General features: G+C 35.2%; 1 protein-coding gene across 1 annotated transcript in view; it reads left to right on the top strand.

Moving 5' to 3' along the window:
• fat4 (FAT atypical cadherin 4) overlaps nt 1-17,076 on the top strand; it is a 190,440-nt gene that overhangs the window by 109,412 nt on the left and 63,952 nt on the right. The window contains exon 6 of the mRNA XM_062039710.1: nt 1,073-1,247. Within this exon, the coding sequence (XP_061895694.1) occupies nt 1,073-1,247 (175 nt within the window). The remainder of the gene's footprint in view (nt 1-1,072; nt 1,248-17,076) is intronic.

The raw sequence follows: 17,076 nt of genomic DNA, 5'->3' as shown, positions 1-17,076 counted from the left end.
TTTTCATATACCGGTAGGCTGGTTATTTTGATAACGTACAGGCGAGCACTTTGTATTACTTTGCAGCGTTGTATTATTTGTACTCTGCACGAATGCTGTTCGCCATGTCAAAGATGTGAAAGTTTGATTGAATGATTGAAAGATTTATTGTTAATAAATGGGGCGCTTTGCGTTCCCAAACAGTCATCTCTGTCCCGACAATCCCCTCCGTGGTAGCAGGAACCCCTATATACTACGGTAATTACACATCAAAACCCTGCGGCTTATAGTCGGGTGCGGCTTATATATGGAGCAATCTGTATTTTCCCCTAAATTTAGCTGGTGCGGCTTATAGTCAGGTGCGGCTTATAGTCCGGAAATTACGGTATGTATATATATATCTGCATGTGTATATGTATGTATACCCCAAATGGGACAAGCGGTAGAAAATGTATGTGTGTATGTATGTGTATATATACATATGTGTATATGTATATATGTATGTATGTATGTACATTATATATATGTCTATGTATATACAGTATATGTACATATGTGTATATGTATGTGTTTGTGTATATGTATATAGGTATGACATACATACATATAATGTGTATATGTATGTATGTGTATATGTATATATGAATGTGTGAATGTATATATGCATGTAAATATATCTACAGTGTGTAGATATATGTATATATGTATGTATATATGTATATCTGTATGTTTATATCTATATATGTATGTGTGCATGTATATACAGTATGTATGTAGATATATGTGTATGTATGTGTGTATATATATATATATATATATATATATATATATATATATATATATATATATATATATATATATATATATATACATACACACACACACACATATTCAACTTTGCTCAAATAGAGGCTAGAAATGGTGATGCTATCGGATCGCCATGGTGATTTCAATGGGCCGGCTCATTTCTAAAGAAGCCATTTTAAACATTGATTGATTGATTGATGTATTTATATATATGTACCTGCAATATCAGTATCTTATTGGAAGTAAAAATCAGTATTTAGTATTTTTCTGTGTGGCTTCCTTCCAGGTGGTTGCTAGGGACGACGACCAAGGCGCCAACGGTCAGCTCAGCTACATGCTCAGCGGCGGCAACGAGGACGGCGCCTTCAGCTTGTCGTCCGGCGGTCAGCTGGATCTGACCCAGACTCTGGACCGCGAGGCCCGAGGGAAATACGTCCTGCTGATCACGGCCAGCGACTCTGGTAAGGCGGGGAGACTTGGGGGGGCTAGCACGGTTTTGTACAGGTTTGCACAATTTTAACGAGCGCCGGTTCTTCGGCCCAGAGACGCAAAGTTGGGAGGAAGGTAATAAACCGACCGCAATGTCAACACTTCTTGGGATTCCACGCCTTGTTTTGCGCGGCCGGACAAGCAATATATGTTGTCCATTGTGGAGTTTTTAGCCTGCAAAGTAGCGGGTGCCTGGCCACCTAAAAGTGACTGCGAGGCACGGTGGGTTTGTTTGGATACGGCGGTAGGGCCGCTCGCCGTGGATAAACCCTGAACTTGTTATTGCTGGGAGGCCCGTTGAAGGAGTACCAGCGGACAAATCACACGCTGTCCCAGCTAAGTATACCTTCCACCCCCTGGCATGGTCGCCATCATCTATGGGTGGTTCCGGATCATTCCTGGACATCTTCTGTATTTGGGACTCGCTGAGAAGCGCTGCCGTTGCCATTCACATTCACGTCGCACGCCTGAATGGAGTCCAGATGAGCGTCTGGAAGGGAGCAGTAAAAGTTTGGTTTGGGATCAAAGGCGTCGCCGTGGCTCCTGATGGACACTTCAGGGGGTCTTTGCAGCCACATCAGGCAACCTTCATTTGGTGCTACCATATCCTACTCACAAATCCTTTTGTATCATTCTTAAGACTTAGGTAGTTCTTTATATATATATATATATATATATATATATATATATATATATATATATATATATATATATACACAGTTTATATATATATATATATACACAGTTTATATATATATATATATACACAGTTTATATATGTGTATATATAAAGTTAAGTTAAAGTAGCAATGATAGTCACACACACACTAGGTGTGGCAAAATTATTCTCTGCATTTGACCCATCACCCTTGATCACCCCCTGGGAGGTGAGGGGAGCAGTGAGCAGCAGCGGTGGCCGCGTCTAGGAATCATTTTGGTGATTTAACCCCCAATTCCAACCCTTGATGCTGAGTGCCAAGCATACAGTATATATATATATATATATATATATATATATATATATATATATATATATATATATATATATATATATATATATATATATATATATATATATATATATATATATATACATGTGTGTGTATATATATATATATATATGTACAGTATATACATGTGTATATATACATGCACAGTATATATTTATACAGTATATATGTATATACATATAAACTGTATATATGTATATCTATATACATTGTGTATTTGTATATACATTTACACATATACAGTATGTATATATGTTTGTATATATATATAAATATATATATCTGTATATATATGAATATATATATGTATGTGTGTGTGTGTGTGTGGGTGTGTATATATATATACAGTATATATTTATACATGTATATGTATAAATGTGTATATATGTGTGTGTGTGTGTGTGTGTGTGTGTGTGTGTGTGTGTGTGTGTGTGTGTATATATATATACAGTATATATGTATATGTGTGTGTGTGTGTGTGTGTGTGTGTATATATATACAGTATATATTTATATATATGTATATGTATAAATGTGTAATACATGTGTGTGTGTGTGTGTGTGTGTGTGTGTGTGTGTGTGTGTGTGTGTGTGTGTGTGTGTGTGTGTGTGTGTGTGTGTGTATATATACAGTATATATTTATATATATGTATATGTATAAATGTGTAATACATGTGTGTGTGTGTGTGTGTGTATATATATATACAGTATATATTTATATATATGTATATGTATAAAAGTGTATATATGTGTGTGTGTGTGTGTGTGTGTGTGTGTGTGTGTGTGTGTGTGTGTGTGTGTGTGTGTGTGTGTGTGTGTATATATACAGTATATATTTATATATATGTATATGTATAAATGTGTATATATGTGTGTGTGTGTGTGTGTGTGTGTGTGTGTGTGTGTGTGTGTGTGTGTGTGTGTGTGTGTGTGTGTGTGTGTGTGTGTGTGTGTGTGTGTGTTGGTAGATGAGACCAAGCCGTCTGGAGCCTTTTGTAAAACGGTGGCCCTCCTCACATGCTTTTGTCCATGTCGCAGCAGAGATTGCAATTGAAAGTTAACACCGTATCTGTCCACTCTCATTGTGTCTCCTTCCTGGTGCGTCTTCTTCCCAAAGAGTGTGTATTTGATGGATGAACACAAGGTTATGTCACAGTTCCAAGGTTGGAAACATTCTCCTAATGTTATACTGTCCATCTAAAAAAAAAAAAAAGTCATACAAAAGGCGTTTTTTTTCCGCCATGTTTTTGTGAAAAGGCCACATAGTGTTGTATTGTCTTTTCCTGATCAATATGTATTATTGATTGGTGTGTATTTGCTGTGTGTGTGTAAGGGTTGTTGATGTTATATTTAGATGTTCCCTTCAGAAGTGTGTGCCACATGGACAGAGCTGCCCTCCCACTAAACATACTCATTTAGCCTTTTCGCACTGTTCACATGGACTCCAGATTTAGACGCTTCCAAAATATTTTGACAAGACATTTCAGCACAATGTCGGCGAGCAGAACTGGGCTTGGAATATCCAAATATCAAAAAGCCCATAATCAAGCCAAATTACCCAGCAGTGTTTTTCTCACATTTTTGAGGCCTGGGGCCGAGACGGCGGAGGGAAGGCTTCTCCTCGCCGTGCCTGAAAGGTGGACGCTGTCAGACATGTCTCCCGCTCTGCAGCGGAGCATGGACCACCACAAACACCGCCCCTATCTGTCCTGTCACACCCCAGCAGCACCATGTCCTCCTGCTGCTCACGTCCAATGTTGCTGGACATGGACACATTAGTTATCCTTTATCAGTATCAGCCTTCTCTTACATTGGTATCAACCTTTTTTTTGTACTACTACAAATGAACTAGGGGATGCGATGAGGGTGAGCGAGCGACCTCAGAACAAGATGAAACATACCTTTTAGTCTCTAAAGCCCAGAGGGAAGCACATGATACGTTTGGACTCTTAAAACTGCCGCGTGTGTAGTTTTATTCATATATATATATATATATATATATATATATATATATATATATATATATATATATATATATATATATATATATATATATATATATATATATATATATATATATATATATATATATATATATATATATATATATATATATATTTATAAAACTTGTGTTTGTGTAGTTTCATTAATACATACATATTAAAGTTAAAGTAGCAATGGTTGTCACACACACACTAGGTGTAATGAAATGTGTCCTCTGCATTCGACCCATCCCCTTGTTCACCCCCTGGGAGGTGAGGGGAGCAGTGAGCAGCAGCGTGGGCCGCGCTCAGGAATCATTTGGTGATTTAACCCCCAATTACATCCCTTGATGCTGAGTGTCCAGCAGGGAGGTAATGGCTATGACTCAGCCGGTGTTTTATATATACCGTAATTTCCGGACTATAAGCCGCTACTTTTTCCCCCTGGTTCTGGTCCCTGCGGCTTATACAAGGGTGCGGCTTATATACGGCCTGTTCTTCTCCGACACCGACGAAGAGGATTTGGGTGGTTTTAGTACGCAGGAGGAAGACGATGACACAATGATTAAAGACTGACTTTTCATATACCGGTAGGCTGCTTATTTTGATAACGTACAGGCGAGCACTTTGTATTACTTTGCAGCGTTGTATTATTTGTACTCTGCACGAATGCTGTTCGCCATGTCAAAGATGTGAAAGTTTGATTGAATGATTGAAAGATTTATAGTTAATAAATGGGACGCTTTGTGTTCCCAAACAGTCATCTCTGTCCCGACAATCCCCTCCGTGGTAGCAGGAACCCCTATATACTACGCTAATTACACTATATACTACGCTAATTACACTATATACTACGCTAATTACACTATATACTACCGGTACGCTAATTACACTATATACTACGCTAATTACACTATATACTACCGGTACGCTAATTACACTATATACTACGCTAATTACACTATATACTACGGTAATTACACTATATACTACGTAATTACACATCAAAACCCTGCGCCTTATAGTCGGGTGCGGCTTATATATGGAGCAATCTGTATTTTCCCCTAAATTTAGCTGGTGCGGCTTATAGTCAGGTGCGGCTTATAGTCCGGAGATTACGAGATATATATATATATATATATATATATATATATATATATATATATATATATATATATATATATATATATATATATATATATATATATATATATATATATATATATATATATATTTACACACACACATATATATATATATATATATATATATATATATATATATATATATGTGTGTGTGTGTGTAAAACTTGTGTGTATATGTATGTATGTGTACGTGTACGTACATACACAGTACGTACGTACACGTATGTAATTATGAGATAAAATGTCAAAATTATGAGATAAAATGTCACAATTTTGAGATAAAATGTCATAATTGCGAGATAAAATGTTACAGTTACGAGATAAAATGTTACAATTATGAGATAAAATGTTACAATTGGGAGATAAAATGTCATAATTACGAGATAAAAATGTAAAATAATGAGATAAAATTCAAAATGATGTGATAAAAAGTTATAATTGTGAAGCAAAAAGTCAACATGATAAGATAAGAAAGTCAAATTGATGAAATAGTAAAGTTGAAATGAGGAGATGTTTATTGTCAGGCAGCAACCTTTTGTTTCCAAGCAGCCAACAATATAGAACATTTATAGGAATAAAGAACATCCATAGGAATATAGAACATTTATAGGAATATAGAACATTTGAAGGAATATAGAACATTTATAGGAATATAGTACATTTATAGGAATAAAGAACATTTATAGGAATATTGAACATTTGAAGGAATGTAGAACATTTATAGGAATATAGTACATTTATAGGAATAAAGAACATTTATAGGAATAAAGAACGTTTTGACTTTTTGCTTCACAATTATAACTGTTTATCACATCATTTTGAATTTTGTTATCTCATTACTTAACATTTGTATCTCGTAATTATGACATTTTATCTCATAATTGTAAAATTTTATCTCGTTATTATGACATTTTATCTCAAAATTGTGACATTTTATCTAATCATTTTGACTTTTTATCTCATACTTGTGACATTTTATCTCGTGATTATGACTTTAATATCAATTATGACCTTTTATCTCCTAATTATGACATTTATCTCAAAATTGTGACATTTTGTCTCATAATTTTGACATTTTATCTCCTAATTATGACATTTATCTCAAAATTGTAACATTTCCTCTCACAATTGTGACATTGGAACTCATAATTGTGACATTTTATCTCGTTATTATGACATTTTATCTCAAAATTGTGACATTTTATCTAATCATTTTGACTTTTTATCTCATACTTGTGACATTTTATCTCGTGATTATGACTTTTGTATCAATTATGACCTTTTATCTCCTAATTATGACATTTATCTCAAAATTGTGACATTTTGTCTCATAATTGTGACATTTTATCTCCTAATTATGACATTTATCTCAAAATTGTGACATTTTGTCTCATAATTGTGACATTTTATCACCTAATTATGACATTTATCTCAAAATTGTGACATTTTGTCTCATAATTTTGACATTTTATCTCCTAATTATGACATTTATCTCAAAATTGTGACATTTTGTCTCATAATTTTGACATTTTATCTCCTAATTATGACATTTATCTCAAAATTGTGACATTTCCTCTCACAATTGTGACATTGGAACTCATAATTGTGACATTTTATCTCGTTATTATGACATTTTAGCTCAAAATTGTGACATTTTATCTAATCATTTTGACTTTTTATCTCATACTTGTGACATTTTATCTCGTGATTATGACTTTTGTATCAATTATGACCTTTTATCTCCTAATTATGACATTTATCTCAATATTGTGACATTTTGCCTCATAATTGTGACATTTTATCTCCTAATTATGACATTTATCTCAAAATTGTGACATTTTGTCTCATAATTGTGACATTTTATCTCCTAATTATGACATTTATCTCAAAATTGTGACATTTTGTCTCATAATTTTGACATTTTATCTCCTAATTATGACATTTATCTCAAAATTGAGACATTTTATCTAATCATTTTGACTTTTTATCTCATACTTGTGACATTTTATCTCCTAATTATGACATTTATCTCAAAATTGTAACATTTCATCTCACAATTGTGACATTGGAACTCATAATTGTGACATTTTATCTCGTTATTATGACATTTTTTCTCGTAATTACGACATTTATCTCAAAATTGCAACATTTTATCTCATAATTGTGACATTTTATCTCGTGATTATGACTTTTTATCTCAAAATTATGACATTTATCTCAAAATTGTAACATTTCATCTCACAGTTGTGACATTGGAACTCATAATTTTGACATTTTATCTCAAAATTGTAACGTTTCATTTCACAATTGTGACATTGGAACTCATAATTGTGACATTTTATCTCGTAATTATAACATTTTTTCTTGTAGTTATGACATTTTATTTCATAATTGTAACATTTTAAACAGCGGGGGAAACAAATGTAGTTGTTCATATGGCAGCACCTGCAGTGAGCGAAGTCGTTCAGAATATGGCGCCATAGCACCAACAATAACACACCTTTTCTGTCTCTTTGCATGTATTTTATGAAAACGTTTTGATTTATGGCCATGAGCGAAGAAAAATCCATAAATTAGGCGCACCTTCTTATTAGCTGCAGGATTCAAAGCGCGGCAAAAAAGTAGCAATTTATAGACTGGAATTTAGGGTAGTTAAAATGAAAACTAAATAGTTAATGAAGTAAACTGCTTAAGTACCAGCCAGTCTTCCCTGCATGAAAACAGTTGTCTTTTTGCTGGAGCCCAATTATTATTTTTGGTTCATTTAAGAATAAATGAGGACTAATAATGGGTAAAAAAACATATGGGTGGATGTCTAATTATTGCGTCAAGTTCCGGTTGTGAGTCAGGAAAAGCATAAAATGCAAGTAAAGTGGTCCAGGTGTTTTAGGAGGAATCCTGCAAGGTTCCAGAAAGCTCTTTGCTGCATTCCTGAGTACATACGACCACATCTTGAAGGGAGCTTTGAGATCAGCTGCTCGGAAAAATCCCAATTGCAATAACAAAAGCTCTGTTATTTACATAAAAGCAAGCAAATGTTTGAGCTGATGTTTACTGTAAAAGCTGCAATGAGTTATTAAGTAGGCCTGACACCGTAACTAGAAGCAGGCAATAATGCTTGGAGAGCGGCTGTTGAAAACTCATTTGAAATAATAAAGTCATGTTTTAACTCTTAGGATTTGGAGTGCATGAGAAAGTGGAAAGGAAATGTAGCTTCTTAGACCACATGGTTATTTATGATGTGAAAGTTAAAGATGGGAATCTTCGGGCACCTCACGATTCAATTACTGTTCAGATGCTACCATTCCATTTTAAATCGGTTATTTATACATCTTTAATTATTATATTGTATATTGTTCATATATTGTAAATCCTTGGGATATATTCTAAATGTATTACATTTTAAATAATAATAATATTGATAATATTTATACAAGACTCCTTCTTTGGCTACTGACGCACTATGTATATATATATATATTTATATATACATGTATGTGTGTGTGTATATATATGTATATATATGTGTGTGTGTGTGTGTATATATATGTTAATAAATATATGTGTATATATATATATAATTATGTTTGTATATATATGTGTATGTGTTTATATATGTATATACAGTATGTGTGTATATACAGTATGTGTATATATATACATATATAAATAGAGACATATATACACACATATATATATATATATATATATATATATATATATATATATATATATATATATATATATATATATATATATATATATATATATATATATATATATTTCATTTCATTTCATTCATGTTTATTTTGAATAAGTAGACAAAACAAAAACAACACATTTTGAAAAAAACAACAAAAAAGCCATTCAAGAATGAATAACAAAAACAATAATAATAATAATAATAATAGTAATAATAAAAAGCAAAAGAAACAAGAAATGAAAATAAACATTAATGTAAACATATCCGAAAAGGAGTGAGAAGAAGTAAAAACGTATGTTCTCCCACCCCTCTTATTACTTACTGTATGTTTAATTATAATAATAATAATAGTATATAAAAATGTTATGTCATATAAATACATATACATATATAAGTATGTACATATATATATATATATATATCTACAACACACATTTAACAAGTAACTATGAATGTGACACATACATAGTATACATATACATACACATACAAACCTACTGACTCTTAGTGCAGTTCACTATATCCTGTGAACAATATATTTGTGTACATTCTTTTAAAAACATTGATGCTTGGACTTTGCTTATGTACTTCACTCAGATTGTTCCACAACTTGACACCTGTGATGGAAATGCGAAAACTTTTCATGGTGGAATTTCTCATCTGAATTTTAAAATTGAGTTCTCTCCTCAAGCTATGTCCCCCCTCACGTTCACTAAACATGTTATATATATATATATATATATATATATATATATATATATATATATATATATATATATATATATATATATATATATATATATATATATATATATATATATATATATATATATATATATATATATTAGGGCTGCAACTAACGATTCATTTGATAATCGATTAATCTGTCGATTATTACTTCGATTAATCGATTAATAATCAGATAAAAGAGACAAACTACATTTCTATCCTTTCCAGTATTTTATTGAAAAAAACCAGCATACTGGCACCATACTTATCTTGATTATTGTTTCTCAGCTGTTTGTACATGTTGCAGTTTATTAATAAAGGTTTATTAAAAAAAAAAAAAAAAAAATTGCCTTTGTGCATGCGCATAACATAGATCCAACGAATCGATGACTAAATTAATCAGCAATTTTAATCGATTAGTTGTTGCAGCCCTAATATACTGTACATACATATTTTTTTACTTAATCCAAATATTGCTGCCGAACCTGCTAAGATGTTTACACATAAACTAACCGCACTTTTACTATGGTGATTGTTCACTATGTATTATAATAATAATAACATAATATAATAATAATAATAACTATGTATGTACTGGTGCTTTTAAGTGTGCATACATTGTCCATGTGCAGAGTCTTTGATAATTACCAACACATTTGAGGACATTTTATCCAAATCCCAGCCCGACCTTCTAAATTGGAAACACAAAAACTATCCACACTATTATTGTTATTGTCCACTGGTGCTCTCCAGTGTGTTACAACTATCCACACTATTATTGTTATTGTCCACTGGTGCTCTCCAGTGTGTTACAACTATCCACACTATTATTGTTATTGTCCACTGGTGCTCTCCAGTGTGTTACAACTATCCACACTATTATTGTTATTGTCCACTGGTGCTTTGCAGTGTGTTACAACTATCCACACTATTATTGTTATTGTCCACTGGTGCTCTCCAGTGTGTTACAACTATCCACACTATTATTGTTATTGTCCACTGGTGCTCTCCAGTGTGTTACAACTATCCACACTGTTATTGTTATTGTCCACTGGTGCTTTGCAGTGTGTTAAAACTATCCACACTATTATTGTTATTGTCCACTGGTGCTCTCCAGTGTGTTACAACTATCCACACTATTATTGTTATTGTCCACTGGTGCTCTCCAGTGTGTTACAACTATCCACACTATTATTGTTATTGTCCACTGGTGCTTTGCAGTGTGTTACAACTATCCACACTATTATTGTTATTGTCCACTGGTGCTCTCCAGTGTGTTACAACTATCCACACTATTATTGTTATTGTCCACTGGTGCTCTCCAGTGTGTTACAACTATCCACACTATTATTGTTATTGTCCACTGGTGCTCTCCAGTGTGTTACAACTATCCACACTATTATTGTTATTGTCCACTGGTGCTCTCCAGTGTGTTACAACTATCCACACTATTATTGTTATTGTCCACTGGTGCTTTGCAGTGTGTTACAACTATCCACACTATTATTGTTATTGTCCACTGGTGCTTTGCAGTGTGTTACAACTATCCACACTATTATTGTTATTGTCCACTGGTGCTCTCCAGTGTGTTACAACTATCCACACTATCATTGTTATTGTCCACTGGTGCTTTGCAGTGTGTTACAACTATCCACACTATTATTGTTATTGTCCACTGGTGCTCTCCAGTGTGTTACAACTATCCACACTATTATTGTTATTGTCCACTGGTGCTCTCCAGTGTGTTACAACTATCCACACTATTATTGTTATTGTCCACTGGTGCTCTCCAGTGTGTTACAACTATCCACACTATTATTGTTATTGTCCACTGGTGCTCTCCAGTGTGTTACAACTATCCACACTATTATTGTTATTGTCCACTGGTGCTTTGCAGTGTGTTACAACTATCCACACTATTATTGTTATTGTCCACTGGTGCACTCCAGTGTGTTACAACTATCCACACTATTATTGTTATTGTCCACTGGTGCTCTCCAGTGTGTTACAACTATCCACACTATCATTGTTATTGTCCACTGGTGCTCTCCAGTGTGTTACAACTATCCACACTATTATTGTTATTGTCCACTGGTGCTCTCCAGTGTGTTACAACTATCCACACTATTATTGTTATTGTCCACTGGTGCTCTCCAGTGTGTTACAACTATCCACACTATTATTGTTATTGTCCACTGGTGCTCTCCAGTGTGTTACAACTATCCACACTATTATTGTTATTGTCCACTGGTGCTTTGCAGTGTGTTACAACTATCCACATTATTATTGTTATTGTCCACTGGTGCTTTGCAGTGTGTTACAACTATCCACACTATTATTGTTATTGTCCACTGGTGCTCTCCAGTGTGTTACAACTATCCACACTATTATTGTTATTGTCCACTGGTGCACTCCAGTGTGTTACAACTATCCACACTATTATTGTTATTGTCCACTGGTGCTCTCCAGTGTGTTACAACTATCCACACTATCATTGTTATTGTCCACTGGTGCTCTCCAGTGTGTTACAACTATCCACACTATTATTGTTATTGTCCACTGGTGCTCTCCAGTGTGTTACAACTATCCACACTATTATTGTTATTGTCCACTGGTGCTCTCCAGTGTGTTACAACTATCCACACTATTATTGTTATTGTCCACTGGTGCTTTGCAGTGTGTTACAACTATCCACATTATTATTGTTATTGTCCACTGGTGCTTTGCAGTGTGTTACAACTATCCACACTATTATTGTTATTGTCCACTGGTGCTCTCCAGTGTGTTACAACTATCCACACTATCATTGTTATTGTCCACTGGTGCTCTCCAGTGTGTTACAACTATCCACACTATTATTGTTATTGTCCACTGGTGCTTTGCAGTGTGTTACAACTATCCACACTATTATTGTTATTGTCCACTGGTGCTCTCCAGTGTGTTACAACTATCCACACTATTATTGTTATTGTCCACTAGTGCTCTCCAGTGTGTTACAACTATCCACACTAGCATTGTTATTGTCCACTGGTGCTTTGCAGTGTGTTACAACTATCCACACTATTATTGTTATTGTCCACTGGTGCGCTCCAGTGTGTTACAACTATCCACACTATTATTGTTATTGTCCACTGGTGCTCTCCAGTGTGTTACAACTATCCACACTATTATTGTTATTGTCCACTGGTGCTCTCCAGTGTGTTACAACTATCCACACTATTATTGTTATTGTCCACTGGTGCTCTCCAGTGTGTTACAACTATCCACACTGTTATTGTTATTGTCCACTGGTGCTTTGCAGTGTGTTAAAACTATCCACACTATTATTGTTATTGTCCACTGGTGCTCTCCAGTGTGTTACAACTATCCACACTATTATTGTTATTGTCCACTGGTGCTCTCCAGTGTGTTACAACTATCCACACTATTATTGTTATTGTCCACTGGTGCTTTGCAGTGTGTTACAACTATCCACACTATTATTGTTATTGTCCACTGGTGCTCTCCAGTGTGTTACAACTATCCACACTATTATTGTTATTGTCCACTGGTGCTCTCCAGTGTGTTACAACTATCCACACTATTATTGTTATTGTCCACTGGTGCTCTCCAGTGTGTTACAACTATCCACATTATTATTGTTATTGTCCACTGGTGCTTTGCAGTGTGTTACAACTATCCACGTTATTATTGTTATTGTCCACTGGTGCTTTGCAGTGTGTTACAACTATCCACACTATTATTGTTATTGTCCACTGGTGCTCTCCAGTGTGTTACAACTATCCACACTATTATTGTTATTGTCCACTGGTGCTTTGCAGTGTGTTACAACTATCCACACTATTATTGTTATTGTCCACTGGTGCTCTCCAGTGTGTTACAACTATCCACACTATTATTGTTATTGTCCACTGGTGCTCTCCAGTGTGTTACAACTATCCACACTATTATTGTTATTGTCCACTGGTGCTCTCCAGTGTGTTACAACTATCCACACTATTATTGTTATTGTCCACTGGTGCTTTGCAGTGTGTTACAACTATCCACACTATTATTGTTATTGTCCACTGGTGCTCTCCAGTGTGTTACAACTATCCACACTATTATTGTTATTGTCCACTGGTGCTTTGCAGTGTGTTACAACTATCCACACTATTATTGTTATTGTCCACTGGTGCTCTCCAGTGTGTTACAACTATCCACACTATTATTGTTATTGTCCACTGGTGCTCTCCAGTGTGTTACAACTATCCACACTATCATTGTTATTGTCCACTGGTGCTCTCCAGTGTGTTACAACTATCCACACTATTATTGTTATTGTCCACTGGTGCTCTCCAGTGTGTTACAACTATCCACACTATTATTGTTATTGTCCACTGGTGCTCTCCAGTGTGTTACAACTATCCACACTATTATTGTTATTGTCCACTGGTGCTCTCCAGTGTGTTACAACTATCCACACTATTATTGTTATTGTCCACTGGTGCTCTCCAGTGTGTTACAACTATCCACACTATTATTGTTATTGTCCACTGGTGCTCTCCAGTGTGTTACAACTATCCACACTATTATTGTTATTGTCCACTGGTGCTCTCCAGTGTGTTACAACTATCCACATTATTATTGTTATTGTCCACTGGTGCTTTGCAGTGTGTTACAACTATCCACGTTATTATTGTTATTGTCCACTGGTGCTTTGCAGTGTGTTACAACTATCCACACTATTATTGTTATTGTCCACTGGTGCTCTCCAGTGTGTTACAACTATCCACACTATCATTGTTATTGTCCACTGGTGCTTTGCAGTGTGTTACAACTATCCACACTATTATTGTTATTGTCCACTAGTGCTCTCCAGTGTGTTACAACTATCCACACTAGCATTGTTATTGTCCACTGGTGCTTTGCAGTGTGTTACAACTATCCACACTATTATTGTTATTGTCCACTGGTGCTCTCCAGTGTGTTACAACTATCCACACTATTATTGTTATTGTCCACTGGTGCTCTCCAGTGTGTTACAACTATCCACACTATTATTGTTATTGTCCACTGGTGCTCTCCAGTGTGTTACAACTATCCACACTATTATTGTTATTGTCCACTGGTGCTCTCCAGTGTGTTACAACTATCCACACTATTATTGTTATTGTCCACTGGTGCTCTCCAGTGTGTTACAACTATCCACATTATTATTGTTATTGTCCACTGGTGCTTTGCAGTGTGTTACAACTATCCACGTTATTATTGTTATTGTCCACTGGTGCTTTGCAGTGTGTTACAACTATCCACACTATTATTGTTATTGTCCACTGGTGCTCTCCAGTGTGTTACAACTATCCACACTATCATTGTTATTGTCCACTGGTGCTTTGCAGTGTGTTACAACTATCCACACTATTATTGTTATTGTCCACTGGTGCTCTCCAGTGTGTTACAACTATCCACACTATCATTGTTATTGTCCACTGGTGCTTTGCAGTGTGTTACAACTATCCACACTATTATTGTTATTGTCCACTGGTGCTCTCCAGTGTGTTACAACTATCCACACTATTATTGTTATTGTCCACTGGTGCTCTCCAGTGTGTTACAACTATCCACACTATTATTGTTATTGTCCACTGGTGCTCTCCAGTGTGTTACAACTATCCACACTATTATTGTTATTGTCCACTGGTGCTTTGCAGTGTGTTACAACTATCCACACTATTATTGTTATTGTCCACTGGTGCTCTCCAGTGTGTTACAACTATCCACACTATTATTGTTATTGTCCACTGGTGCTCTCCAGTGTGTTACAACTATCCACACTATTATTGTTATTGTCCACTGGTGCTCTCCAGTGTGTTACAACTATCCACACTATTATTGTTATTGTCCACTGGTGCTCTCCAGTGTGTTACAACTATCCACACTATTATTGTTATTGTCCACTGGTGCTTTGCAGTGTGTTACAACTATCCACACTATTATTGTTATTGTCCACTGGTGCTCTCCAGTGTGTTACAACTATCCACACTATTATTGTTATTGTCCACTGGTGCTCTCCAGTGTGTTACAACTATCCACACTATTATTGTTATTGTCCACTGGTGCTTTGCAGTGTGTTACAACTATCCACACTATTATTGTTATTGTCCACTGGTGCTCTCCAGTGTGTTACAACTATCCACACTATTATTGTTATTGTCCACTGGTGCTTTGCAGTGTGTTACAACTATCCACACTATTATTGTTATTGTCCACTGGTGCTTTGCAGTGTGTTCAAACTATCCACACTATTATTGTTATGCTTTGCAGTGTGTTACAACTATCCACACTATTATTGTTGTGTTTTGCAGTGTGTTACAACTATCCACACTATTATTGTTGTGCTTTACAGTGTGTTACAACTATCCACACTATTATTGTTGTGTTTTGCAGTGTGTTACAACTATCCACACTATTATTGTTGTGCTTTGCAGTGTGTTACAACTATCCACACTATTATTGTTGTGCTTTACAGTGTGTTACAACTATCCACACTATTATTGTTGTGCTTTGCAGTGTGTTACAACTATCCACACTATTATTGTTGTGCTTTGCAGTGCGTTACAACTATCCACACTATTATTGTTGTGCTTTACAGTGTGTTACAACTATCCACACTATTATTGTTGTGCTTTGCAGTGTGTTACAACTATCCACACTATTATTGTTGTGCTTTGCAGTGTGTTCCAACTATCCACACTATTATTGTTGTGCTTTACAGTGTGTTTGTGTATGTGGTGAGAGCGTCCTGAGGGCTCACTGACATGCATGTCGTCCTCTTTATTAAAGAGAAGTCCTAGTAAGTCTCCATGTGGTGTCCACGTCCCTCACTCTTTCTATTGCATTTGTCCTACTCAGTGGATTATATAAAGACAGAATGTTGGTGTAGTTTCTAATGCTTGTGACTTTTATGGAAGAAGACACAAACATGACCGCAGACAATAGCATGAATGGCCTCTTTAACTGTTAGTGGGCTGGCTAAATACCAGGTTTTTTACACAGCTGCTAATTAGGTGGTCGAAAAAAGAATGTCGGGCAGTTAAATAAATTCTAATCCTTGCGGAAGATTGTTTTTATGTGCGTCATATTAGTAGCTAGCTGGCATTATTTTTGTTTTTGCTAAAGCAGACAAGTTGTTTGCAATCAGATGTTCTCTGTGCTCGCTCCTCGTTAGGCGTCATGCCCTCTTTACCTAA

This window comes from Entelurus aequoreus, linkage group LG28, assembly GCF_033978785.1.
Source record: "Entelurus aequoreus isolate RoL-2023_Sb linkage group LG28, RoL_Eaeq_v1.1, whole genome shotgun sequence".
Taxonomy (NCBI): domain Eukaryota; kingdom Metazoa; phylum Chordata; class Actinopteri; order Syngnathiformes; family Syngnathidae; genus Entelurus; species Entelurus aequoreus.
Note: the sequence above shows the minus strand (reverse complement) of the source record. Positions and strands in the feature narration are given on the sequence as shown.